The sequence below is a fragment of the Bemisia tabaci genome, chromosome 4 (assembly GCF_918797505.1).
Source record: "Bemisia tabaci chromosome 4, PGI_BMITA_v3".
NCBI lineage: Eukaryota > Metazoa > Arthropoda > Insecta > Hemiptera > Aleyrodidae > Bemisia > Bemisia tabaci.
The window spans coordinates 11558436-11586426 of record NC_092796.1 but is presented as its reverse complement, the minus strand read 5'-3'; the positions used below and the strand labels follow the sequence as shown (position 1 = coordinate 11586426).

The 27991-nt window shown below is 38.6% G+C and overlaps 2 protein-coding genes across 2 annotated transcripts in view; both read left to right on the top strand.

Annotated features, from left to right (window-relative positions):
- Positions 1 to 12995, top strand: part of LOC109033525 (uncharacterized) — a 31617-nt gene extending 18622 nt beyond the window's left edge. Inside the window, 9 exon segments of the mRNA XM_072299061.1 lie at positions 382 to 516; positions 1648 to 1844; positions 2599 to 2797; positions 4195 to 4429; positions 5481 to 5694; positions 6533 to 6673; positions 7058 to 7144; positions 8936 to 9253; positions 12080 to 12995. Of these exon segments, the coding sequence (XP_072155162.1) occupies positions 382 to 516; positions 1648 to 1844; positions 2599 to 2797; positions 4195 to 4429; positions 5481 to 5694; positions 6533 to 6673; positions 7058 to 7144; positions 8936 to 9253; positions 12080 to 12761 (2208 nt within the window). The 3' untranslated portion in view covers positions 12762 to 12995.
- Positions 12996 to 17010: 4015 nt separating this feature from the next.
- LOC109033507 (facilitated trehalose transporter Tret1) overlaps positions 17011 to 27991 on the top strand; it is an 83056-nt gene continuing 72075 nt past the window's right edge. The window contains exon 1 of the mRNA XM_019046163.2: positions 17011 to 17412. The gene's annotated coding sequence lies outside the window, so the exon portion shown is untranslated. The remainder of the gene's footprint in view (positions 17413 to 27991) is intronic.

Genomic DNA, 27991 nt, shown 5'->3' with positions numbered 1-27991 from the left:
ATTACTCGTTTTAGAACTCTCTTCAAAATCGATATTAATTTTTACCTTCCGAAAACCAATAAGCAGCGTCCTTAATGGATCACAATCGGATTCAGATTAGAGTATTACTATCTGAAGTCAATTTGAAATTTGGCGCCTTCAAATTGTTGTATATGCACATTGTGTTCACTTGGAGCTTGAATAACATGCTTTTGTCAAAGGCGCAATAAGCTATTGACCAAATGAAGTTGGAAAAAACAGCCATCAAGATAAATATATGATTTAACAGGCTCATTACTATTTTATTTATTTATGTTCAATATGTAAGAAACTCAACATCAAATTACTTTAATACATAGGTAAAATCTTTCTTATGTATTTCTCTTTCTTCTTCTTTTTTAGAAAACATCCCCAATGTTTGGAGGCACATCGTCGTGGGAATGGAACGAGGACAGGAAACAATTTTACTACCATGCTTATCACAAAGAGCAACCCGATCTGAATCTTCGTAATTCTGACGTCATCAGGGAGTTTACGGTGCGCTGTAGTTAGACTTATTTTGAAAAAAAAAAAATCCCAAGTAGGTTAAGCATTAAACTCGTGTTGCAAAAACTTGTAAAAGAGGAACATACTGCTCTAGAAATGAATCTGAGTGTCCATGGAAGAAAAAATTTCGGGGAGGAATCTTCGTCGAGATGGGTTAAAAAATTGAATGTTGAAAATTCGACGGAAAACTCTAATACCTTGCAGAATGAGCTGCGAGTAGTTAAATTATTTTATGTGCTCATTTAGAACATCAAGACACAATATAATCAGTTGAATCCGTGCCTTCAACATTACTGATTAAGTTTGTGATAGCTTTTATGTTGAAAAGATACGTATATTGAACTGCAGACCTCAAAATGTTCTAATGTGCTTAAGTATCAATGACACAATTTTAAGCTATGCAACGCCGTTTTCAATAGATAATTGCGATTAACGCAAAAATTATTTTAACTGCATTCAGTTGTTGTGTGTATTGCCTATGCACTAACTGCAGGGGTTTTTAAACTGCAATTTTTTGTCAATGAATTTGAAAAACTATACTCATCTTAAGCAAAGATTAAGTGTTATTTTCAAGTTGTCGATTATTATAAGATTGAATTTTTGTCTTTTTCCTTATTAATTTAGCGAAACAATTGATCAATTTTCTTATACTTTTCAGAAACTTTAGAGATAAATCTGATGTTCATGTCACTTTAGAGCCCAAAACTCAAGTAATATGGAGAGAGTAGATCGGAAAAGGAGCATGAGTGGACTTGACTTCGCAGAAAGAGAAGATTCCGTTTTCCACCTGTGCCTCTCCGCACACTGATCCGAGTCAATAGAAGGAGTCGGACGAAATCACGAAACTTTGGAAGCTTACATTTTCGAAAATATGAGACAAAAAATTTTAAGAGTGGTCCCATTGATTTTTTCGTGAAATTTTCTTTCAGAAACACCCTGTAAAATTGAATTTGTGACGAAATTAAAATTAAAATTTGAAATATTAACCAAACACGTAATGTCCAACCTTTTCTTTTAGTTCGTTTCACTGTGCTCCGATTCTTTGGAAGCAAAATAGGCTCCAGAGTGAAATGCTCAGCAGATCTCGCTTCGAGATTTTTAACTGAATGTTTGACTTTCCAGGATTTGTTCCACTTTTGGCTTGGAAAAGGAGTGAAAGGTTTTAGAGTGGGTGCTGTATCGTACATGTTTGAGGACGAGAATATGAGAGAAGAGTCTTACTATGGACAACATACCCAGTCTCAGGCGGAATCTTATGATCTAATAGAGGATATCCGAGCTTTCCTGGACGAATATGGTGAAAAAAATAATGTCGATGTGTGAGTTCTCTTTTCTTTGGTTTCAGTATTTTGATCTATTGATCTATTGATCTACCTCGTTGATCTATTGATCAGTTACCAATAAGGGTTTAGAATTTCAACTGATCAGATAATCTAGCACAAGGAAGAATAAGCGAGCCTGTGACTTTGGTTGCTTACGAAATCTGACTAAGATTCGTCGTGTAATTGACAAATCTGCGGGCCGATTATTGAAATTGATAGACAAAGCTATAGACAAAAAAGACGCAAGGTGTATGGAGGGATCTTATTGGTATATATATAATCACCATGTATGTAATTTTCGACTTATTTTTGTCTTAACTTCATTGACAGAAAAAAATATGGGTAACACTGGAAGGATGAGTGATTAGTTTTCGTTTATTCTGAACCTGTCTAAGTTTATCACTTTGTTTGATTATTAATACGAGATTATAAACTTTGAAAATGTAAATTTATTTGTCATTTTTGTTAAAATCAGGGAATTTGAAAGTTAGAGTTTTTGATACGACTCAGTTTTTGTTAATTTATCACTTTGTGTTTAAGCACCAGGAAAAAAGTTACGGTCTTTATAGACATATACCGTCCATTCCGGGCTCAGAGACCAGGAGTCCCGGGTGCTGGAGCCGTAGCTTTAATTGCTCTGGATGCTACACCCGGAACTTTCGGCCTCTAAGTCCAGTACGCGGACGGTATGTCTTTACGTACCTCAAATTTTCCACCATGTAAGTATGATTCTTATCATGTAAAATTCCAGGTTGCTGATGACCGAAGCCAACGGCAAGCCTGACATGGTATTTAAATATTATGGAACGTCTGGATCCCCAGGAGCTCATATACCTTTCAATTTCCTGCTCCTCACTCACTTGAGACAAGACACGAACGCTCATGGGTTAAATGACACCGTTGCTGGATATTTAGGAAGTTTGACATTGAGTCAAATGCCTAACTGGGTGGTAAGTCTTTGAGCGTCATCAACCCAAATAGCACAATGCATCGAAAATATTGAAATAGTTTTGCAAATACTGTAATAAAGTTGCCGTTTTTGTACCAGAAGCAGCTACACTATTTGGTCAAGAAATGCTAAACTAAGCGATCGGTAACATGAGTTCCACGAGGGAATTGGCAGACAAGTAGCAAGGCAAATAATAATATTCTAACATACATCAATTTTATCGCAATGAACTTCAATAAGAGGAGAGTAGCCCCTTCAATCGGTGAACAGACAACATGCACAGCAAGCTGGCACGATATCAATAATTTTACCATGCAATTGCAACGTATTGCAATTCGTGCTTCTTGAGAATATTGAGACAGAGAGAGGGAGAGGGAGAGATAGAGAGTGAGAGAATAGAGAAGGATTCATTGAAAGAGAAGTTTGAGTGAGAAAACGTTTTGTTGAAACATTTTTAATCTATTGGACAACATACTCATAACATGCAGAGGATCATGATTTTGTCATTTTTATATATGAGGGAGAAATAATATTTTTTTTTCGAAAACAGACACTTTAAACAATTGTTTTAAAATCATGATGTATGAACGTTTTCTACGTGACCGTTTAGAGAAAACCCTTTGTTATGCCATGGTCAATACTTTTAAAATTATTAAAAATGCATATACCTATCAAAAAATGATACTGAAAGTTACCTTAGTTTCAGGAGGTTGGAAAAAGTTATTTTTAATGAAGATTACAAGTTGTTAATTTTTAATTTTTGATGATTTCCTTACCTGTCCTTCCGTCTATATCTAGAATTTCTTCTTTTATGCGATAATAATTTTGGAAAAGGGCCATCTATAGGTCCTCAAGGGGGAAAAACACATGCACATTTCAAACTTGAAATGAAGTGAGGTTCCTCGGACAAAACACGTAAGAAAATCATCAAAAATTAGCAGGTCTTATAATTTCAAGATATCAAATCTTGTAATTTCTTTAGCTAGCTTTTTTTTTATGAAGCTTCTTCAACTTATAAATTAGATTTCCAAATGTTTCAACAGATGTCTCCACAAGTCTATAGACAGTTGTCTATGGATTGCATAAAAATATAGGTGGCATTTTGAAATCTTCTATATGAGTATTTACTGTCTAAGAAAGTCATTAAACTGAAAACACTTTTGGTTAAAAGGTATAACTAGGGAGGTTTGTGCGGTGCCATCTTCTCTTCCTCGTAGACTTGAGATTTTCCCTCAGAAATCGACCATTTGCCATTATTTTTAGAAATATATTTCTCCCGCAGACCATGAAAAAAAATGTATAACGACTTAGAAAAAAAATTATTTATCTTAGAAAAAGTTTAAGGTGCGAAAATGGCTTTCTTCTTAATACTTTCATCATACACATACGTTCTTTTAGTCTGGAAATCACGATATGGTACGGATTCCGTCTCGAGTGGGAAGTGACACTGCTGTGGACATCGTGAACATGCTCAACATTTTGCTACCAGGCTCTTCAACTGTCTATTATGGAGACGAAATCGGCATGGATAGCTACTGGAACATGGACAAATCCGGACTCACGAAGATACTGCAAGAAGATTACCGCACACCCCACAGAACCCCCTTCCAGTGGTCCAATGAGAAAAATGCAGGTACGCCCCCCCCCCCTTTCACTCCTTACATCCCCTTTTCATTTACGGAAAAAAACAACTTAGCGCTGAGCCCAACATGTTAGGTTAAATTGGAACCAACCAAAGGCAGTAGTGCTGTGTCCTACAACTTTAGGGTCCAGCCCTCCAGCTTTAAGGTCCAGCCTTGCAGATTGTAGGACTCAGCACTGCTACCTTTAGTTGGCTCCATTTGATCTAAAATGTTAGGGCTCAGCGATAAGTTGTTTTTTCCATTTCCCTATGTCAATGAGAAAGGAGTGTGGGTAATGGGTATATGTGAAAGTGTATAAACCCATCTAGTGCTCATCGTTGCTTTGGCGAACAAGTTGGGAACACTATCTATTGTTTGACACTGTTTTGTGTTGGTTTGTGTTTCACTTCCTATATTAGCCAAAAGTAACACAAGAACAGCTATATTTTTATCAGTTTATGGCCCTTATCAAATTGCATACCCGGAAAGTCTTTTCTTAATTCAGGAACGTTTATAGCAGATTCTCCTTCCGCTCAAACAAAAATTGATGAACATTTTTATAAAAAAAAATGGCATGATCATGGTCTCTCAATAAAGGCCTTTTGACCTTAAACAATCCGATGTTTTGAAAATGACTTCGGCGATTAAAAAGCTATCTAACTCCTCAAGTTGGCCTTTCTTAGCAACATATTCTTAAAAATCTATCATGCCAGTCCTGAGTTATTGTGCTTTTCTGACGACCGGCAACTGAAATTTTCAAATCATACCCAAGTTTAATTGCTACGAAGTGCCGATTGACCCTGTAGCGGTGACTTGGAGCAAGCCGCGGGCCCCTTGTCCCATGCATTTTAATTTTATAGTCGTGAAACTAACTCACACTATTTCGAATTAGGTAACTAAGGGTGCATTCTCTGGACCGGGAAAGCAATGTGTGAATCCACCTGCAGACTTCGTAAATCACAAACTTTATTTTATTCTAGATACTCCTTATTGATATTCAAAGCTGTCACTTTTTCCCGGTATTCGAAGCTTTCAAAGATAATAAATTTGATTCATTTGCAGGATTCACCACAAATGATTCACCGTGGCTTCCGGTGCATCCCGACTACTACCGAGTGAACGTTGCAACGCAAAACAAAACTCCCAGAAAATCAGGCGAGACAACTCACTTAAGGAACTTTAAGAAATTGGTGGAGTTGAAGAAACTGAATCTTGCTCTCCGCAAAGGGAAAGTCTCCACTTACGTGCTTGATGAATATGTTTTCGCTTTTGTCAGGTAGATTATAATAAGTATTATAAATATAGACCAACAGGGCCAGATTTACCTAATTGCCGCCCATGGGCCGCCTGTATTTTTCCGCCCTCTTCTCATTCGTTTTGAAACAACAATAGATCGTATTCGACAGTGGTTCGATGTCGTTTGGTTCAAAACAATAGAACACAACCTCAAACAAAAATTTTAGGATTTACTTTGGAAAAGCTGAAAATGAGAAAATTCCTGACAATTTCACTTTTCATTGCCATTTGGTACTCGAGAGAATAAAAATTCGATCACATAAGACCCACAACCTCAGATTTCTTTCTATATTGACTTTTGAGTAACCTACATATTGAATCAATCTATATCAATATAATCTCACCTGTGTGATCTGTTGAATACGATCTATAATTACCTATAATTACCATCAAGTGAACGTGCCGGTGGAGGAGGGCCGTACAAGACGCGTTTACTTGTGCTGGGCACATTTTTTGTGAAAGCCCTGTCAACACTGACAAAAGTTCAGTTCCGTAAAACCATCCCTGTTTGGACAAGGCCTTCCATTTAAAAAAAAGAACGAACAAATTATGAAAGAACAAACATAAATGTGGTTAATAATTTTACCTTCCGCCGCCGCCGCACCAACCGCACTGTGTTAGAGCAATGCGTGAAGTATTCATGCAGTCTTGTAGGCGCTATGCGTTTCACGCTGACCGCTGCTGGCCACACTGTTTGGCGCGATGCGTGAAGTATTCTTGCAGTCTTGTAGGCGCTATGCGTTTCATGCCGACCGCCGCGCCGCTCCGTTCCAGGTAAAATTGCGTTGGAAGTTAATATGAATTTTCTTTTTTTTCAGAGTTCATGGAAAAGCAATGTGCCTTGTCATCGTAAATTTGAGCCAATCGCAGAGCAAACCAATCAATCTTCTTAACAATATTCCTGTTGCAAGAAGAGCCAAACTGGTTGACATCGAGGTGAAGAGTGTAAACATGCCTCGGTACGTAATTATTACTTAATTATTTCAGCTCATAAAATAGATAAGTCGAACTTTAAAGAAAACTTGATCTTAAAAAGGTCGTTACTGCTCTGTAACACGGCGGTGTTATCAAAAAAAAAAGTATTTTATGGCCTGTAGTTTGTTTCCTTCTAATTTTTTCTTTTGTTTTTAGCATGCAGTACAAACACACTCGTAATTTCCTCTGTATGTGAACGCTTTTGATTTCATTTTGCTGTAGAATGTTCAGCCAGCCCGATTCTCCTCTTATACTCTTTTACCACTCTGTTTCCTGGTCACATAATTCTTTTATTTTTTCTTTTCATAATTCATTGTTTTTATTCTCAAAAAAACTTAACATGCATTTTTATTTTTACCTCTTTCCAGGGATCTGACTAAGACGCAACTGTTTCCTGGAGATTTTACCATGCCACCTAAGTCAGGATTGGTGCTGTCTTTCAGACTTTCTGCCTCGTAAGTTTTAAAATTGCGATATTCTCACGGATTTCTAGCACTAGTATCATTTCAGGCAGCAGCTGTATCATCCATGCCTTCGATCTTCGTGGCCAACGTAAGAGATCATCTTACTTGAGAAGGGAATGGAAAGAGGTCACCTTCAAAATTGGAAACTAGTCAAAATTCCGGCAAGAAAATGTTGACAAATTTCCCGAAAAAACCGGCACCGTTCTATTCGTTCCTCCCTTATGCGTTGGGCATCTGCTATTGACTCATGAAGGCGCCATCATAAAGAAGTATCTTTTTTTTATCACCAAATACATATTTATTAGCACCCTCTGCACTCTTCCTCACAATGCTTTAAAATCTTCGGCACACGCTTGCTAATTCTTATTACCTCTGTCTGCACTCTTACATCTTAGTCGTAAAGTAAATAAATGGTATATTTTTATAGTCGTCTCCATACAAAAGGAACATCAAAACTTAAACTTGAGTCCCAAATCAAACAACATTTTCGCACAAAAAATGCCTAAAATGTTAAAACTAAATCAAAGCTATGACAGTCTGAAGTTCGCATTTCGAACAACTTAGATTCTAGACAAAATTTTAATTCTAATCCGTCCTATACTAAGCATAATCTTTGAGGATTATTTTGCAATTTCACGCCTTTAACGGTAAAGAAAATAAATTAAACTGTCCTGGGGTCGTTTGTAAAAAATAAAACTCTAGAAAGCACAGTATTTTAACCCTCCCCTTCCCTAAAACGTAACTGTTAGATAATTTACAACCTATAGCCCAAAGTGAAAGTAAGTAGCGCTCTGCTCGATCCACGATCGATCTCACATTAGGATTTGCGATGTATTTTGAATGAATATCGGTTACCTCTTTTTGACTTTTCATCTTAAATAAAAAAAAAAAAACAAAAAAAAATTGGCCGATTCCAGAGTGACAAGATATTCCTGGACTCCCCCTTGTAACGCACCCGTAACTTAAGTTCGGACCCCCTCTCTCTTTTGAACGTTACACTTTTTATAACTTCAATATAATCGATGATTTTAAAAAAAACATTTCCATGTATTCGAAATATGTTTATTAATATTCCAATAATTCTCTCTGTAGTTAATAATATTATAAAACAGGAAGTATTATGATTTTCTAAATTCATTACTTTAGTAAAAAACAATATTATAATAACTCTTCAAAGAACAAGGGCAAGCTTTCCGTGGGCCCATTCCTCTCTCCAATTTCACCATTTTTTGACTAAAAAGTCCCGGAATCACGACAGGGAGAAAATTGAAATAATAGCCAGTGTTACTCACCAAACTGGAGAAGATCTGTACACAAATTTTAGGGAAGATCAGACAAACGGTATGACCCCCATTTCGGGAAAACGGTCAAAACTGACCTTTACTTTATATATAAGAAGATAGGAAGTATTATGATTTTCTAAATTTATTATTTTAGTTATTGTTTTATTAACTACCGCCAAATTTTGTAAGTTTGAAGATTTTCTTTTACTATACTTTAATTACAATTATTCTAAATAATAGAGTACCTAATCCTAGTTTTTAAAAGAAATTTAAATTTTTATTGACAAGATCTTTTTAAATTTTAAAAATGTTACCTATCAACTTTAATTATTAATTAAGTTCATTAATATTAATAACTCTCCAAAGAACATGGGCAATCTTCCCGTTGACATTTTAAATCGGAGTTTTTTACCCAACTTGACAGACTATCAAGCCATTCTTCCCGATTCAAAGGATAAAGATACATCTTTATGATAGTCCCTTTATGTTTCAACCGCAGATCCGAAGTCAGCGAGGATAAAGATCCATCGGAATCTTCTGGTGAGCCGAGTTCCGTAAACGAGGACCCAACCCAATCTCTGGTGACTCGGATGATTCCGTTTCCTCCTCCAGGCCCTCCTCCTTTCATGCCTTGGATGTCAGGACCACCGATGTTCGGACCAATGGGCATGCCATGGCCTCCACCACCTCCGCCGCCGTTCATGATGCCGTTTGGTGGTCCTCCACGCGGTGGGAGAGGGGCGCAACGCCGGCCGCAGGGGCCGCAGGGGCCGAGGCCACAGGGGCCGAGGCCGCAGAACCAGCAACGACCCAACGGGTACGGAAGGAATCCACCTCGGAATCAGAATCAATATCGTAATCGGATTCAGAATCAAAACCGTAATCGGATTCAGAATCAAAATCGTAATCGAAGTCAGAAACAAAATCGTTATCGGAATCAGAATCGTAATCCGAGACAGAAACGTAATCCGACTCAGAATCGTAGTCAAAATAGGAGTAGAAGGTACATCAATGGTGAAGCTCGGAAAATAGTAGCTACGTTCATGAGAGCGTCTCAGTGCGGACTGAATATGTGTTTCATCATTCAAGTTGAGAGATGGACGTCGAAAACTTATACGTACCAGTCGTCGCTTGGCTGACAAAAGGGCGTAACTACACATTGAGATGGGACCGGAAAAGCATTGAGTTGTATGGATGACATGGTTCAATGCAGAGTGTAGTTACGCCCTTATGTCAGGAGGGCGAGGAAATGTCGCGTCGTCAGAACATGTGTATCCAACATGATATCGGCACCCTCCAGCCAAAGTATCACAAGCGCCATGCGACGTTTAACAATTTCCGTCGGCTTTTTATTTTTTTACAGAGAAATTGGTTGAATCTGTTTGAAAATTTCACTGAATTTCATCGGCAGCACAAAAAAATTCAGTGAAATTTTCGGACAGCTTCGTTGAACGACTTCTCTGTAAAAAAATGGAATGGCGGCGGAAATTTTGAAACGTCGCATGGCGCTTGTGATATTTTGGCCGGAAGGTGACGATATGTGCTCAAGAATACCGATGCAAAATTAGAATACATTTGCAATTTAATGCGATCAAATTGTAATTTTTTACAATGAAAGCGCGAGGTCCATGTTTTAGAGAGATAAGCAACTTGCAATACAAAGACAACTTGCAAATTTTACAGACATTGGCATATTGCAAGTATCAAATTATATTGAGATAAATTCGATGAGAAAAAGCCCCTTCCATTCTTAGATAGGCAACATACACAACACTTCGATGCAGCACTGATAATAGGTTCACCGGTTTACCAAGTAATTGCAATTCATTGCAACTCATGCTACTAGGGTGTTGGATACGACCTCAATCGTAAAGCATATTGTATTCTTAAATAATCATAGACAAAAACTTATGAACGATTAAACCTTAATTGAATACACATTGAAGTGAAGTCAACACTTCCAAGTAGAACTTGTCCTATCCTAGATAAGAGTTGCTGCTAACTGAAGTTCCTACCAATGGGCATTTTTTAGATCTAAATTAAATCAGCGTTGAAGAAAAGTGATAAAACGAATTCGTTTAAACTGTTTTTTTTTTTTTTTTTTTTTTTTTTTTTTTTTTTTTTTTTTTTTATGAGTGATGAATCCGTATTCCGTAATTCTCATCGGGGGTTGCGCATTGAAAGTAATCATATGAACGTCGCTACTATGTAAATTGCACAGAGGAAAAATTGTCGGTCATACGAACCAATAAGTTCGGATTTCCTGCTCAGATGTATCAATTTTCAATCTCAAGAACTGACCTCTTCGGTTGACGGAACCAAAATTCGGTTCAATAAATCGTGCGTTCTGTGCAATAAACGTAAGATTCAGTTCAACGAATTGAAAAACTTAGTCGTCTTTTTTTATGCCATCGGTCGCCATCGGTCGCCATCAGTCGCCGTCACTGCGCAATCATTCGTGTTTTGTTTCGTTGATGCCATCAGAAATGGGCGGAGCTTAGTTTGTCAAACTGAGCTAGACCATCAGTCACGTGACGCTTTGACGCCATCAGCCGCAATCACTCGTCACCCGAGTCCGGAGTGTCTCCATGGAGCACCATCAGTGAAACCTAACCTCTAACAATTTTTTAGTAGCGTAATCCCGTGATCGTGATCATCTCTGTCGTCATAACAAAGTCAAGTTGTCTGTGATTGGATAGAGAAAAATGGGCGTAACCATCAGTCGCAATCACAGCGATGCCATCGGTAAGCGACCGACGACATAAAAAAAGACGACTCTTTGGTTCATAGTATGAACCACAGTTTGAACTTCATACGGAAGAGTCGTCGGAAGTTTTCGGGTTCAGTGAACTGAATTTTGGGTCCGTAGAGCTAATTGTAAACGTTTGGTTCACCGAACGGGTTTGAATTATTGAAAACGAAAATTCGCTTTTGTCAACTTAATGGGTTGATTTCCTCGACTAAGAACTTAGTCCTCTGAATTCATCGGTTCTTTTTACCGATAAGTTTTTCTTATTGAGCAATGGAGCTTGCGGTAACATACTGTGTGTGTTTCTTTTTTTATTTATTAATTTGTATTTTTACAACAGAGCGCCTTCCCTCTGTTCAATCACGCCATATTCTTACTTTTAGTCCATCATATCATTTTAATTCATTTCTATATTCAGTCCAAAGCATGAAGCAGCAATGTAGTTTAGTAAATTCGACACTCGCACCACGTTTAGCAGAAAGGAACCAAGCCACATCAGCCATTGCCAAATTTAACAGGGCAATATAATTTTTTACGACAAAACGTTTGTGCGGATTCCTTAGAAATTTTCAAGTAATTTGCTTCGCCCTGTGCAGAATAGTCACTGAAATTTGCACAAAAATCCACACAACCGTCTTCATGTAAAAAATTAAATTTGGGAATAGCTGGTTTGGCTTGGTTCCTTTCTGCTTAACGCGATCCTTTTGTGTGAAATTTCGCATTTTTTTAGGATTATTATTTCAAGAACACATTGAAAATCTTGACAATATTTCAGAATTATTTCCGATACACTTACCAGCCTCCCCTCGCCTATGAGCACTTTCAGAAGTAAATAAAAATCTCAAAGAAGCTCATCGGAAATCACTTAACGGACCGACGCTTCATTTTTTCCAGGCAAAACACCAAAAAACCCGTCGACCTGTACCACAACCTGATAAGCGCACCCTCCCGCGGCGTGAGGCTGGCGGCCAAACTCCTCGGCTTGGACCTGAACCTGAAATCAGTGGATCTCGCAAAACAGGAGCAGATGCAACCATCTTTCCTCAAAATGAACCCGCAACACACGGTGCCGACGATGGACGACAACGGATTCTACCTCTACGAGAGCAGGGCCATCATCACCTACCTGGCCAACAAATACGGCAAAAACAAGAACTACCTTTACCCCAAGGACCCCGAGAGACGAGCTGTCATCGACCAACGACTGTACTTCGACATGGGGACTCTCTTCCAGCGGTTCCTCGATTACTGGATGCCGTACATGTTCGCTGGGGCCCCGTTAGACGAAGCCAAGTTGAAAAAGTTGGAGGAGGCCTTCGGGTTCTTCGATGACATGTTGAAAGGATCCGTTTATGCTGCAGGAGACAGAATAACAGTGGCTGATGCTGCTCTTGCTGCGTCTGTGTCCACGATTGAAGCAGTTGGTGTGATCGATGTCGACAATTACCCGAATGTGAGTCGCTGGTATAGAAACGTCCAAAACGCTCTTCCCGATTACGAGAACACCAATCAGAAGGGTGCTTTGGCGTTCAACGAGTTTGCCAATGCGATGATTAGCAAGTGGAAGAATGCTTAGTCGGGTACTTCGCGTGTCCTCTCAGTGTCCCAAGCTTATCTGTATTTGTACCCCCGAAACGATTTCGTAGTTAATTTCAATCAAAATTTCCTAAAATTGATGGAAAAGTAATAGTTATAAAAATTAGATTTGTTTGTTGGTGATGATGAACTTCAGAACAACACAGATGTAATACATTGAAATATTTTCTTTAGTTTTGTATCGCCGCTCAGTATTAAAATTTTAATGCATGAACCTCTTTGATTTTTTTCCAATATTTGGGCTCGATAGCATTTTGTTTCAGTCTATCGTAGAAATCAAAATAACGAGTACGCTTTGTTAAATACCGTTTTGGTTGGTTAAGTTGGTTTTAACCTAAATGTGACTAAAAATTATAAGCACTACGGCTATTTGATGTGTTTGTTGAAATTGTGTCAATTTTCTTGTTGAAAATATTTTAGATTAACAACATCTTTAACATCAGCAAGCTTTCAATAGTTTGAAACCCATAGATTGGACATACTTTTTTTTTTTCGAGCGAGAAGGGATTAAAATTTCTGTTCGGAGACCCAGTCCGCGTGTAAAGTTTTTCAAATCTAAAAAACTGACAAAAAAAAATTGGGAATTTAGTTCGGAAGGGATTAGTAGAGACCGAAAAAAGCTAGCGGTTGTAGCTTAAATGGAGTATCAGTCATTAAAAGTACACCGCAACTTGATTTAAGAATGAAACTTCTTAGCAAAGTAGTTGGCCAGTTGGTCAGATGTAAGCAACATCAGCATAAATACCTTGGATGTTTTCTAATTTCCATTCATGTTTCCTTCCTTTTACACTAAACGAGGTAGCATCCTGCCTTAATAATTTTAAGAGTGAATTTTCCATAATCTAGGAGAAATTCACAAAACATTTCAAGACATTGGATTGTTCAACTCATGGTTAAAAAAATGAAACAAGGCAACATGAAATGCAGCTAGGCTGATTTAGCATAACTTATTCAACGATTGATCTAAATTAATGAGACGATTAAATTGATGATATATCACGCATATACCCAGAAAAGGCTTAAGACCCATCCAGTCACAGTTTTGGCATCTCAACCGGTTGGCAGCATTGTTGCTCAAATTCCAGAATCTTTTGTGGATGCTCTCTGCTCCTCTTCTGCGGTTTCACACATGCGGGCATTCAGCCAAACTCATCACTAAATGGGAACTCATTCTTAAAATATTTTGCAAAGAAAATTAATAAGCCTTGTGAATTGGTGAGATAGCATCAAATTCTTCTGATCATCACGGTAACAACGACCCTATTGCTGGTCCTAAAATATCATTTTAAGTCTCATAACATCTGCCATTATCGGGTCCCCGTAGAGCCTAATCTAGTCAAGCCAATAAAAAGTAGATTCACTTGAGCGTCAGGATCGCCTCAAGAGAAGCGCCTTCGATTTCCAATCACACAATTTGTGACACACCACAGTCTTTGTCAGGCTGTGCGTAGTGTACGCACTGTTTCAATAGCATCTCATTAATAAAAATACGAAAACCTACCTTAGCTCATTAATTGCAATGATATTTCTGCTGAGATGGCAACATTGACATTTTTGGACCGACTTATTAGCTTATCTTTAGTGTCTCAGATAATTTAATCATATCGAATATTGTCAGATTGTCGTGGAATGAAATGAAGCACGGACGAAGGTTAGCTTTTAATCTAGCAATTAAATCAGACAAATTGAGATAATTCTGATTCTTCATATCAATTATTCTCCTATCTTTTTTCTCTCGTTATTTTTCTCTAAAAAATAAAATTGAAATTATCGCAACATGGGTTTAGTGAATTCAGAAACAGAACAGAAAAGACAAGGAAAATACAGCTTAAGGCTCAAGTCGCATGGATAGATGATACTCGCTTTTAACAATCTTCTCGTTTTTGGAGGGGGAGAACAGTTGGCAATTTTTCGTGTCACGTTAAACACTTTCTCTTTGTTCTTGCACTTGACCCGAGCTTTTTTCTTAGCAACGTGAAAATGTTCTGTCGTATATGGAGTTTCATACACGATGGCAGACTCTACATTCCTTACTTTTACTCCTTTACCTCGATTTTATAAAAAAAAATCATATACTTAAAGTCCATTTTTCACACAAGACTCCCCTACAATTAACAGAAATACAAACCCGCTTACATGCGATGAACCTAATATTGCCACCAAAATTCTGAAACTCTTCGCCTCTCTTAATTTAAAAATCTAAATTTTCGTTTATACTCCTATTTTCAAAATTACCTGTAAAGACGTTAATAGCCTGAGTCGCTGAATGTCTCAAAATTATAATAACTAACTAACTAACTAACATATTTAGTAGTGTTATCAGCGGTCTAATTGTGAGTCTATTTTTACGCATATAATAACACACGGCATTGAAAATAAAAACCTAAAAATTGGTAGAGACAAAAATAAAATTATAAGAATTAGTCAGCATACGTGTGGTTGGATTAACTATACCGCTGACTGGTGCCTTCTCATTCAGCTGGTGCAACTTTTCTTATGGATGGCGCCAAAGCAGGGCCGGATTAAGGGGGTGGCCATATGGGCCTCGGCCCATGACGGCAAATCTAGAGGGCGGCAAATTTTGCAATTTTTTTAAATGTAGGTATAAAAAAATATCGGATTTCGAGAGAAAAATTACAAACGAGGAAAAGCGACAAAATCTCTCATTTCCTGAGAGTATAATAATTTCTAATTTTGTCGTCTTTCAGTGATACAAGATACAGCACCTTTAAGTATAGTCGAGTTAAGAGAGAAACCAAACACGCAATTTGGCCTGGAACGACGCGGCGCAGAGAGCAATGATGACGGTGACTTGAGATGAAAAGGAGAAGCCCTCGGCGCGGCGATCGGCATGTAACACATATTAGCGCCTACAAGACTGCACGAATACTTCACGCATTGCATCAAACACAGTGCGGTCATTGCGGTCAGCGTGAAACGGATAGCGCCTACAAGAATGCATGAATATTTCACGCATTGCGCCAAACACAGTGCGGTCAGCGTGAAACGCATGAGGGCAAGGCGCCTACAAGACTGCGTGAATACTTCACGCATTGCGCCGAACTCGGTGCGGTCTGCGCGGCGCGGCGGCGGAAGTTACAATCATTAAACCACATGCATTCATGTTTGTTCTTTCATAATTTTTTTGTTCATTTCTTATGAATGAAAGGCCTTGTCCACACAGAGATGGGTTTACGAAACTTAACTTTTGCTAGTAGTGTTGACAGGACATTCCCAAAGCATGTGTTCAACACGAGTAAACGCGTCTTATGCACCCCTCCCCCGCTGGCACGTTCACTTGATGGTTTTTATTGATGTTTCAAAACGATTGAGAAGGAGGCGGCAAAATACAAGCGGCCCATGGGCGGCAAGTAGGTAAATCCGGCCCTGCGCCAAAGTCAGCTGGACGTATAGTTGAGATTGTGATATTTATTTTTCTTCAGTAGAAGCGGCTCCCAGGTATATAAACGAAAGGAGAAATGAGGGGCTCAGAAGACGATGCGCATAAGTGCAGTTTTTTAAAAAAATTGAGATATTAATGATTTCAACTGAAACAAGTCTTAAAATATATTCTGTGAAAAATTCGCTCCCAAAGTCCAACTTTTAAACATCATAAAGTCAGTGTGAACTTTCTTTCCACCATAAGGATCCATGTAATTTCGAAACTTCAAACAAGTATTTCTCGAAATAGTAAAAACTGCTCTTACGCGCCTTGTCCTCCAAGTCCCTCTAATAACATTTCCTGGGTATATTTTTCAAAAACTCATCCATATGATGCAAGGCAAGTCTGGAGCCGCTCCCTAATTCCAACTTCTAAATATCAAGAAGTCAGTTTAAACTTTCTTTCCGCCATAAGGATCCATGTAATTTCAAAACTTCAAACAAGTATTTCTCGATATACTAAAAACTACGCTTATGCGCCTTGTCCTCCAAGTCCCTCGAATCACATTTCCTGAGGGTATTTTTCAAAAACTCATCCATCGGATGCAAGGCAAGTCTGGCAAGTCCGGAGCCGAATTTGATGCACGCACGTCATCCATCGCGTTGTCGCCTCCTCGTCGTCGCTTCTTCTAGAACTTCAGGACGCGGTCCTCGCGGAGGAATCAGCTGGTTTTCCGCCCCTCATGGCAACTGATCGTACTCTTTGTCTCTGCCCGGAGCGAGCTCGGCCAGCACTGGTTCTGACTCTGGCGGACCCGGCATGACTCACGGACTCACCCAGGCCAGGCTGCCGCGGCCGGCTCGCGTTTTCCACCGTCAGTCGATCTCACGCCGCGAGCTTCGGCGGGCCGTCTCAACTGATAGTGGCCGAGCCGAACCCCCAATCCCGTGTTCACCCGCCGATATTTGACCACACGCGGTTGTTTACGATCCTCGCTCCTAGTTTTTTTTTCCATTTTTGGGGAGGAAAAATATGCCCTAGTCGTCCACCGAGCTGAAATTGAGTGTCGATTGTTGAGTCTAACCGTGTTTCGGCCCACGTGTGTGAAGTCTCAGTTACGAAAAGGAAGCTCTGCGAGAAATTTTCCAGGATTATATCGGAAGAGTCGGCCTTCTCATTTTTGTTTCTTGCAAAGTGACCAGGGAATCTACGTTTCGTGCAGTCAGTCGATTGAAGTTGAGATATCAAGGTAAATACTGGAAGTTTACGAAAATGCTCATTTGGACCGGTTCATCGGGAAAGAACCAACCCGCATTAAGTTGAAACTGAGAAAAAGAGGTTTGAAGTTTTATTCCTGCATAAAACTCAATATGAAAAATAAACTTTAACTCCTCTCTTCACAATTTTTTTTTGTTTTTGGATTTTCAGTTTTTGGCAGGAGAGAAATTACGGCAGGTGAAACTCAAAAACGGTCTTAACTCAATTTTTTCAAAAATGTGGATTGGTTCCTTTTTGATAAACTCGGTTCATTTTTACACTTATTTGACCGTCTGCAGTTGAAAAATCGTTGATCCAAAAAATCTCTAAGCTGATCTCTTGCATCGAAAAAAGTGAAAGAGGAAGAAAAAGGGAGAAAGCGAAAAACAGGTTAAACTGTCCACCATGTTACGTATGCTGGTATCGTGTTCAACAATAGACTCCATGGTATCATGCAACATACCAAAGGCCATACTATGGTTACGTGTGCCACATTGTATATAAACCCCTATTTACATTTACCATACTATGGTAATATTTCTATACATTTAGGCTACAGTCACATTTACCACACCATGGTCATTTTTGCCATACAATGGATTCGCTTAGCGTACATTTGGAAAATGCTACCGATAGTTCTGGTTCTGGTAACCTTCGTGCAACAGAGCCACCATGTCAATATTACCCTTTTTTTTCAGTGTCAAACGAAAGCGTACAATAGGGATCCAAAACGCCATAAAATGTCATGCAAACGATGAGAGAATTAAGAGAATTTGAATTTTTCAGTTCAAAAAACGTAATTATGAGAAAAAGCTATGGAAAATTCTAATTTGTCATTAGGACACAAAACTGCCGAATTATGGTGTAATCAACCCCCTACATCAGCACAAAAAGAACCAACCCCTTTAAAACTTATTCTTTTTCTTTTGGAAATTGGAGGGATCTTAAAATCATTATTCTGGGCCCAAAAGTCGAGAAAGTTCCAAGCACTGAAAATTTTACCTCCTCGGACGTAGGTCGCTCTTTTTTCTTGGACTATTAGATATTTTTCCACTCTGCTCTATCAATTAGTTAGCATCACTTAATAGCTCAAAAAGATCTTTGACCTACGGGATCTTTATTTAATTCATACCTAGAGCAAGAATTAATTTTTTAAAGATTTTTGGAAGGAGGGTCTCACCTCAAAAAATGAGCTTCACAAACGGATCAAAAGCTGAAACAATATTTAGTAACAGTAACCAGTAGCCCACAATTATTCAATTTTCTGTGAAAATTTAAAAAGAATGCAAAGGCTCGCAGCTCCTAACTTAGGAAGAGTCTCTTCAGACCCCTTTTGATGATGCTCTCCTCATATCCTTTCCTACGCCCCAAAAAAGCCAAAATATACAACTGTTTTCCAAAAAAGATGAAGATCTCTAAAGACGATGAGATTATTCCTTGAATGCCCTTCGAGGAGGTCGGTTAGATTTTGCAGGAACCTTCCAAAAAGTAATCTTCTCGTTCGGGAAACTCTGAGAACATACAAGGAACGTCCTTGACACACATTCCTGGGCTTGAAGACATTCTCAGCATGTGCTTCAAAGACTTTGTCTAATCTCACAGTTCTGGGAGATTTCGTTCCTGTCGCAGCGTGCGTTGAACCGGTTTATTTGTTTGGACCTTTTTCCTATCGTACCAGCGACTAGTGACCCGCTGCCTGATTCATGTTGCATTTGACTTTGATATCTTGCTTTTGTCGGGTACTCCTGCCCACACAGTTAAATAAATAATACCACCAAACTGCCGTGCTAAGGAAGAACGCCATATGAACATTCGAGAATTGCCAAATTTTCCTTGATGAAACATGTATTTTGACGCAATTTAAGCATATTTTCTCTTGAAATTTTCAGATATCTAATATTAAATTGCGTACAAAATTGTCTGAAATTTTTGGTAAAAAACTTTTCTTTTCTGGTAAAAAAATTTTCTCTGTAAATGCTGTTTTTATCGAAGGAAATTTGGCAACGTCCGAAGGCTCATACGGCGTTTTTCCTTAGCACGACAGCATAGTGGACTCGACTTAATGTGAGTGGTAAAGCGAGGTACAGAATCAGGCTGAAGTGTATCCGGTGCCTTCTATCCCTGCACCTTTACACTGTATTGGTTCTCGCCTACGGATTAGTACACTCTGTAGCATTGATATACCGTTTTTATTTTCATTTTAATACTTACAAGAACGAATCGTATATTTCCCATCATTTCTCACAATTTAACGAAATACAATGGTGTCGTCAGAGAAATCGCCGAGTGAACGTTCGATTTTGAAATTCACCCTGGAATTTTTTATTTTTTATTTTTGAAGGTAGTCATCGATTCCTCTCTTTGGAAGTCTTGAATAAATTAGTTTAAGATGTAGATAAAATTCTTTGGAAAGTTACAAAGAAACGGCAAATTCTCAAGGAAATCCGTGTCGAATTTAGCAACGGCCAAATTTCCACACGGCTTTCTACCGTTGCGCGGATTGTTGCATCGTGACGGGGTGCGACTTACCCCATTTACGCAAACACTATTAGAGGTGACTGGAATAATGTATGGCAATTAGCATCTTACTGAAAAGATTTAAGAATGCTATGTAAGCAGAGGTATAATGTTAAACTGAGGAATATTTTTATTTTAGAATACAAATTGCTAACTTTTGGAACCCTGTTCACTGTTCACCCTTCCCGAAGAAACACCCAAAAGATTTAGAAAAGAATAATGTTCAGGAACTTCATAAGAGTTATTGCTTGGGCGACGATGAGTTTTTCTATTCTCTCCGTCTCTCCTTCTTTCCATTTTTGATGTCATAAGAGACAAATTCTCCTTTGGATGGCTGTCCAACCTTCAGGGGCCTCTTCCAATTTGTTTGCTCTCGTGTTTTTTGGCAAATTTATCTCCAGACGCGAGCTTAAGTCTAATCGTTAACTTGTCGTTCAATCGATTTTTTTATTGTCTGCTCCACAGTGAATAAAAGACAAGCGAGTAACTGATAAACCTTTGATTACCATTGCCTCATATGGGGTAGTTCAGACCACTCATAAATAGGCAAGAGTCTGGTTAAGAGTGGTTAAGAGCCCTCGGTTATTTTACGTCTTTAAGATTCAGCACATCACACGGAAGAGAATATGAAAAATAGCAGAAGAGAACAGAAACTTTCAAAAGCGTTTGGTGCCTTTCTAAGTGTGACTAGCATGCACGCCGGCGTTTTTAAGAAAACTTATCATTCTCAACACTACGCTACGCCGCTTTGCTCAGCAGGAGTAGCAAACGATACCAGCAAGGCGCGAAATTACCAAAATTTATCTATAAAACGTGCCTCCAATTTTTGAAAACGTGCTGGCGCCAGCATGGAACTTTTTTCGTCGAAGATGATAGTAATACCGAGTAAATTTTTAAGTAAATCAACTTTGGACTGAGCTTTTCTCTTTGTAAAATAACAATGAAAATGACTTTCCCATATTACTGACCATAGACTGATTCGTCAACTGAACTGATTCTGGATCTACGAGTCAACGATTCAAAATCATGCTTCTTCACACCCAGAAGCACATTTTTATCACTGCGACTCGACTGTGCGAAGTCATGAAACAAAGGAAATGGGGGGGGGGGGGGAGTATGAATTTATCACTAGATATTTGCTCCTCTTTTGCGGTTTCTAATAGGTAGGTACACATTTAATAATAGGCACTTAGTGTCCATATTAAAGTGATGGCTCATTTCAGTGAACGAGTTCCAAAACTTATTTTATCGGCTGCCTTGCATCAAAGACATGGGTCAAAAGGCTATGTGACACTTTAAGGAGTTTTTTCACTCAATTGTGTTATTTATTGTTTTGAACCCCGGTTATCAGTTCAAATCAATTAAGTACACATTTTAGTAATAGACGTCATTTGTGTCACGCTGTTATCAACAAGCGACCGTAGGGTTACACAACTATCGAATTGAATCTGTCTCAATCTGGACGATTCCTCTTTCCATCCTTTGTTTCAAAAATGACCAGGGTTGAACAGACGTCTGAGTTCTACTATTTTAACTCCACGTGGGGTCTCACTTACCCTTCCTAAACACTTTCCACTATTTCTTTGGAGAAGAAAGGGGACGGTTTTCGCGAAGTCTTGGAGAAGACTTGGGGCATCATTCTTAATTTTTCTAAATGATTCTCAAGATATTCTATCCTTTATTTTTCCTCTCTCTTTTTATATGTCTCTCGCGCTTCCGTTTTGTCCTCTTTTTTGCTGATTTTAAGCAGTCTGTTCAACATTTTATTAGACGCTTGATTGCACTTTTGTCATTTCTTTCAAATAGTTCTCTGTGATTAAAACTGCAAAAATCTCATGGGATCTTCCGTTTTGGAGATGAATTAAAGAAACTAACGCCTGAAATAATGGACCTTAAATTTAAAAGAAAAAGAAAAAAACGCATCGGCACTTTTGAACATAAATGCGCCCGTGCTGAACAGAGTTTTTGATTGATCCAATAATAAATTCAGAATACATTTTAATTTATTCCAATCAAAGTTTGTATTAATGAAGTCAATGATGTGGGTATGCAGCTATTCGATGTGCATTTCGAAAAAGTTCATGATATTCTTTTTCTCGTGCTTCGATGACATCCCCAATCTGATTACTTCGTCTATAGACTAATGAACAACGAGGTCCTAATCAGACAAATTAAAAATAATTGCCTCGGCCAGTTGCCCTCCATTGGTACACGAGTATAGAAGTAATTCTGATTTATTACACCGCGTAAGCGAGACGATACAACAATTTTAAACGTTTTCACATCTTACTGCGCGCGGAAAGAGGCTCCTTTCTCAAAATTTATTCGGAATTGAGTTACTGATACCAAAAAATTGAGTTGTGATCTGTTAAAATTTCGAGGAGGACAATTCTCAAAAGGATGAGTTTAATTGGAGTTAAAGAGGTTTGAAAATTGCACTTCAAAAAACTAAGGTACCAGCAAAATCTTTTTTTAAAAAAAATCCCAAGGTGCCATGTTTGAGGCACAAAGTTGCAGAATTGGACCGCGTTACACAGAAAGGAGCCAAATCACGTCAGTTATTGCCAAATTATTTGGGCAATTCAATTGTGTACATGAAAACGGTCTCGCGAATTTTCGGGAAAATTTCAGTGAATTGTTTCCATAGTACGAAGCCAATTTCTCAAAATTTTCAGAGGAATCCGCACAAACATTCTCTCGTAGAAAATGAAATTGCCCACATGAATTTGGCAAACACTGATGTAGCTTGGTTCTTTTCTGTTTAGCGCGGTCCAATTGTAATGTGACTATATGCCCCTTGTCTGCAGAAAAATGTAATAGACTGGTCGCAACATGTTCTATTACGCACTAGAGTGACTTTTCCGTCAAAATCTAGAAATCTATTTTATCGGCACAATGCTGGAAAAGGTGTCTCGCAAAACATTTTTGCCCCGTGGTCTATCGGTCATGGTAGATCAAACAATGGATGGTGGATGGATGTTGGTTTCTTAACTATGGTGGCGATTCCTGCAAGTCGACACTATTGTTTTCCTCTATTTAAATCCACTACAAATATCGATTTTTCGTGAGTCAACTTGCTACACCTAAAATCGACTATTTTACGTGCATTTAAATGGCGGAGATGCATATTGTTGCCAACGAACCAAAATTGCTATTGCTCGATTGCAGAGGCGGATCCAGCAATTTGGCAACACCGGATTTCCTCCATTTAAACCTACGGCTATGTATCGATTCTTGGAGGGGCTAGGTGCTCCGACAAGAATCGATTATTTAGCATAGGTTTAAATGGAGGAATCCGGTGTTGCCAAATTGCTGGATCCGCCTCTGCTCGATCGTATTAAGGAGGACGGTCGCAGTGACAGATGTGAAGGAACCGAGGAAACTTTATTACTTATACTTTTTGAGACAACAATTTCCATTTTCTTAAAACGAGAGGTATAAAGCTCGCGTGGTCATTATCTATTCCCTCCCGAAATATTTTTACACTACTCCATACAATTCGAAACAAAACATGTATCCTGTGGAAAAGGCAGACACAATTCTGCGCAGTATTATGCGCAAAAAAACTGACAAATATTTCAAATTATTATCGAATAAAAATAACCACAGACCTGGTCATGAAAAATGCGGACCAGTTAGGAAAAAATATCATAAAATAAAGACAAAAAAATCGCTGCTACCTTACTGGTGAACGATTCTACATGACGTAATATCTGAATTGAAGGGTTGTATATCTAGCATCAGTGCTCCTGAATAACTAAACTGGGTAGATTTCGTCTCTGACCTATTTATATTTGTATTTATAAACCATTCCATGAATGGATAAAAAAAACCTATCGGTGTTCGCAAAAGGCGTTTCATAAAAAAAAAACTTACTCTTGATCCGGTATGGCAGAGTCGGCGCACAATTTCCGTCAATTTCCAGTTTTGATAAAATCTCATTTTAATTGGGCGATATGTAGTGAGGCATGGTTGAAGAGGAAAAGGGAAAAATAAAGAAAAACGTGGCTTAGGAAACGCGCAACGGATACGCCACACTGAGAGGCTACAAAGTAAGTTAAAAGATATAAACTATCCATGTTACGTAAGGCAGTCCCATCATTAAAGTTGCACGTGCGACCGTTATTATACACCTTATAAGCGCGTTCGTTAAATGCTTGCCAATCACGCTGTTTCCACAAAGAAATGAGAATGGATCCTCTCTATGATCTGAAGACATCGGCCGATATCGCACTCCAAGATTAGCCATTGTTACAAATGAATTCTATGATACAAATAAATCAAATGTAAATGTTTCCGATCGGGGATCGGTCTTGGATTTTTTTCATAGATTTGTGTCTCTATCACCGCTATTACAAGGGAAAGAAGAAGAAAAACGATTTAGCGTTCATGTGAGGGATACGTCAAAAGGTGCATCATCATCTGCATTTTTGATAGATATGTACTAACGGATTACTTGGTATTCATGCCTCATGCGGGGTTGAGGACCTAGTTGTCCTGGGTACATTTTTTTTTTTTCTCTCTCTCTCAAATACACTCTATTTGTTGCTGCTTAAATGAGAGGCATCAACTCAAAAGAATGCGGGTGAACAATACTTCAAAATTCACGAATCAGATAATTTGCTGTGTTTTAAAATACGCTTACTGAATAAAATTCTGCATTAAATAGGTTACATTAGATTTAAAACCTGAGGAGATCAGCCCAAAGCACGTAAACTGTGTGGAGTTTAACTTTCTACATTCTGTGAATGGAAAATTGTTTACGATTTTAACAAGGAAAGTAATGAATGGTGGAATGCGTCAAAACACTCAAATTGTTCGGTTGAACGAAGTGGGAAAAATTCTGAAGAGACCCTTGACCTTTCTCCGCATAAAGTTGAACGACTTGCGGAAGCTAACAGACGTTGTGGGTCATGACCAGGAAATCTGGAAGGTTTTTTGAACGTGACACCAGCACTCAACTTTGAACACACACTTTCTGGTAAAAACTGGCAATAGGAGCTGCGTTTCAAAATACCACAGGAGTTCTTACAGCCGACTAAAGAAGGCTATTGAAAATCATATAGCTGGCTGTAGAAAGCGGAGCAAATCATATAGCCGGGCTATACGAAGCTATAAAAAAGTATACAGTCTAGCTATAGTTCCTATCGCCGGGCTTTACACTTTATCGCCATTGGCTATAAAAGGCTATAAGAAATTGTGTAGAAATTCGTGTGCTTTGGAAATCATTAAGTTTGATACGGAACTACCTTAATATTTACAAAACACACATTATATTTTCCTTTAAAACATATTTTTTTTTTTCATCAATTAAAATGAGAATAATCCATACAGAGTGTGCAAAAATTTCAAAATCATGAGTTGAAAAACGCTGACTCCGCGAGATTAAATATTAGAGCCTAACACAAACGGAGCGGCGACGCAATGGCGCCTACAAACCTAACAGGGATACTTCACGCATTGCGCAAACGTGCATTGACGCCTACAAACCTAACAGGGATACTTCACGCATTGCGCAAACGCGCATTGACGCCTACAAACCTAACAGGGATACTTCACGCATTGCGCAATGCGTGAAGTATCCCTGTTAGGTTTGTAGGCGCCAATGCGCGTTTTGCGCTCTCTGCCCGCCCGCTGCGCCGCAGCGTGCCACGGCGTTTGAAGCAACTATTTCGTTCTGAAACTCAATGAAAACAAAGCGCCTTTGAATTTTCCAACGGTTTAACCTGGTCGGATTGAAATGGCATTGAAACTAGATTCCCAACCCCTAGAATCTTTCGTATTGTTGCAAATCCATTTTTGTTTTCCCGATTTTTTGCCAATAACGAAAGAAATGTAGACAAACAGTGAAGTTTATTGTCGAGAAGTATACTCGCCACAAACAAGTTAGCTCAATGCGAGGACTGTTAAATTTTGCAAAAACTCCCTCTGACTCTAAAACATCCACAATTTGTAAAGTCAAGAAATTTTTTTAAGAAAATGGCATATTGGGAAATTATTCCATCACAAAAAACATGTGGATAAGTCGGTAGTTGCTTTGATATAAGGATACGTTTAAGCTTGGCTTAATACAAGGATTGTTTAGTTTTCGGCTGACCGTTTGAACTGACGAACACAGTAAACGCTGATTTCTCACTCATAAGTTGAAGTTGAGTTACATCCCCCCCCCCCACCATATTTGACACAACATTTCTGATTGGGAAACATGTGTTGTATAGTGCTTAATCTCATAACATATCCAGCAGTAGATTGCTAGTTGGCAACACTGATTTTCCTCAATTTAAATATTAGTAAAATAATCGATTCTAGAATGAACAGTCTACGTCACCTAGAATTGATATTCGTGGTGGATTTCAGTACGATGTTGCAAATTTACGAGATTCGCCACTTATGTCTAGTGGTCTGTTTTAATGGTGTATGACATTATTCCCAAAATAATTCTGAAATAGCAGTCCGACATTAATGTTAACTTATCCTACTTGGCTTTTATGGGACGTTTTATCCAAGATTTGATCGTATGTTAAGTCTTTAGACCACTGTCGTGTACGTGTGTTTCTTCATTCCAGTCCCGGTGAAGCATTGCCATCGATTCTGAGAAGTGAAATCGCTCTAACCTAATTTTTATGGAAAATATGCGCAGGCAGCTACCGAGTAGGTGACCGTGGTCTTATCTCGAAGTAAGTGCACCTATCCGCTTATGGATCTACGAGGTTGGGTGAGATCATGAGTGATTGAACTGTCGTTGTTTCTAGAAATCTTCCAGTCTCAAACATAAGGGCCGGATTAGCCATAAAGGGTACTAGCGAAAAGCCCGCGACTGAAGTCACGGGTCTAGATGCCTCGCCTCGCCATATATTACAATTCTTATATATACCTACTCACGTTATTAATTGGGTAATTTGTTACGATAATGCACAAAAACAAAGCCTGAATATACGAATAAAGAAGGAGAGTTAATTAAAATATGGGTAAACAAGGCTTGTTTACCCATATTTTATTAAATCTCCTTCTTTATTTGTAATTTGTTAGAATATATCGGGGTAATAGATCAGGATTATTCCGAGCGACAAAATTCGACTGAAAATAAAAAACGAGCGTGTTTTTCTATTATTTCTCGATTGCATCTATGTCGATCGGTTTACCTTTATCTATGGCCACGGATTCTTGTCGACCTGATACTATATCGATTCACTCGTTCGATTAAAGGATCTCATTTGTGCGTACTCGAGTGAACGCGCCATTTCACGAGGATACCACTATTCGACCACGAGCGAGCTCGTGTTGCCTACACCTGAATTGAAGGCGAACTGACACGGCGTCAATGTATTCTTCTCCCGTTTTGTGAAAAGGTATTTCCTAAAATTCCGTGTTTAAAATTTTGGAATGGTTTCATACGGCCTCAACGTGTGGAGATGTTAACCACATCAGCACGAGTGTATGTTTTTCTAATTATGAAGCCACCTCATTTTGGAAAAAGACATCTAAATTCTACTAGTTTCTATTAACGTTTGACAGGATTTCTGACTGGTGCTCGTTTTATGTCGAGCGTCATTTTCGTCTAATTAATTAAGGAGTTCGTTGGAACAAGGGCGTATAAGACTTGCAATGCTGCTAAGATTGTGCAGCTTATTGCATCGTTTCTAGTTGAACAGTTTAAAAGCCCTACTAGGACTTTTTTTCTGAAAAAATCTTATAATTTTGATTTATTTTTCTGTGAAAATAATTACATGTATGTGTAACTTGATTCGCTGCAAATTGAATACAAAGTCGCACAATCTTAGCAGCATCGCAAGTCTTATACGCCCTTGTTCCAAATAATTCCTCAACTAAGCCCTCATCAATACTCAGAAATAATCTGGGTGCCTTAATTCTTCGTTGTCAGATCTAAAATGAAATTATCTTTCTCGGCAGCCGATTGAATACAGCGTCACCCATATAAAAAATCATTCAGGGGTGAGTGTGAATATTCATAAAAAGTTATTTTTGTGCGAGAGGTGGCAACAGGGGTGTAATTATTCACCACCGGTGATGCCACTCCTCCAGATCTACATCTG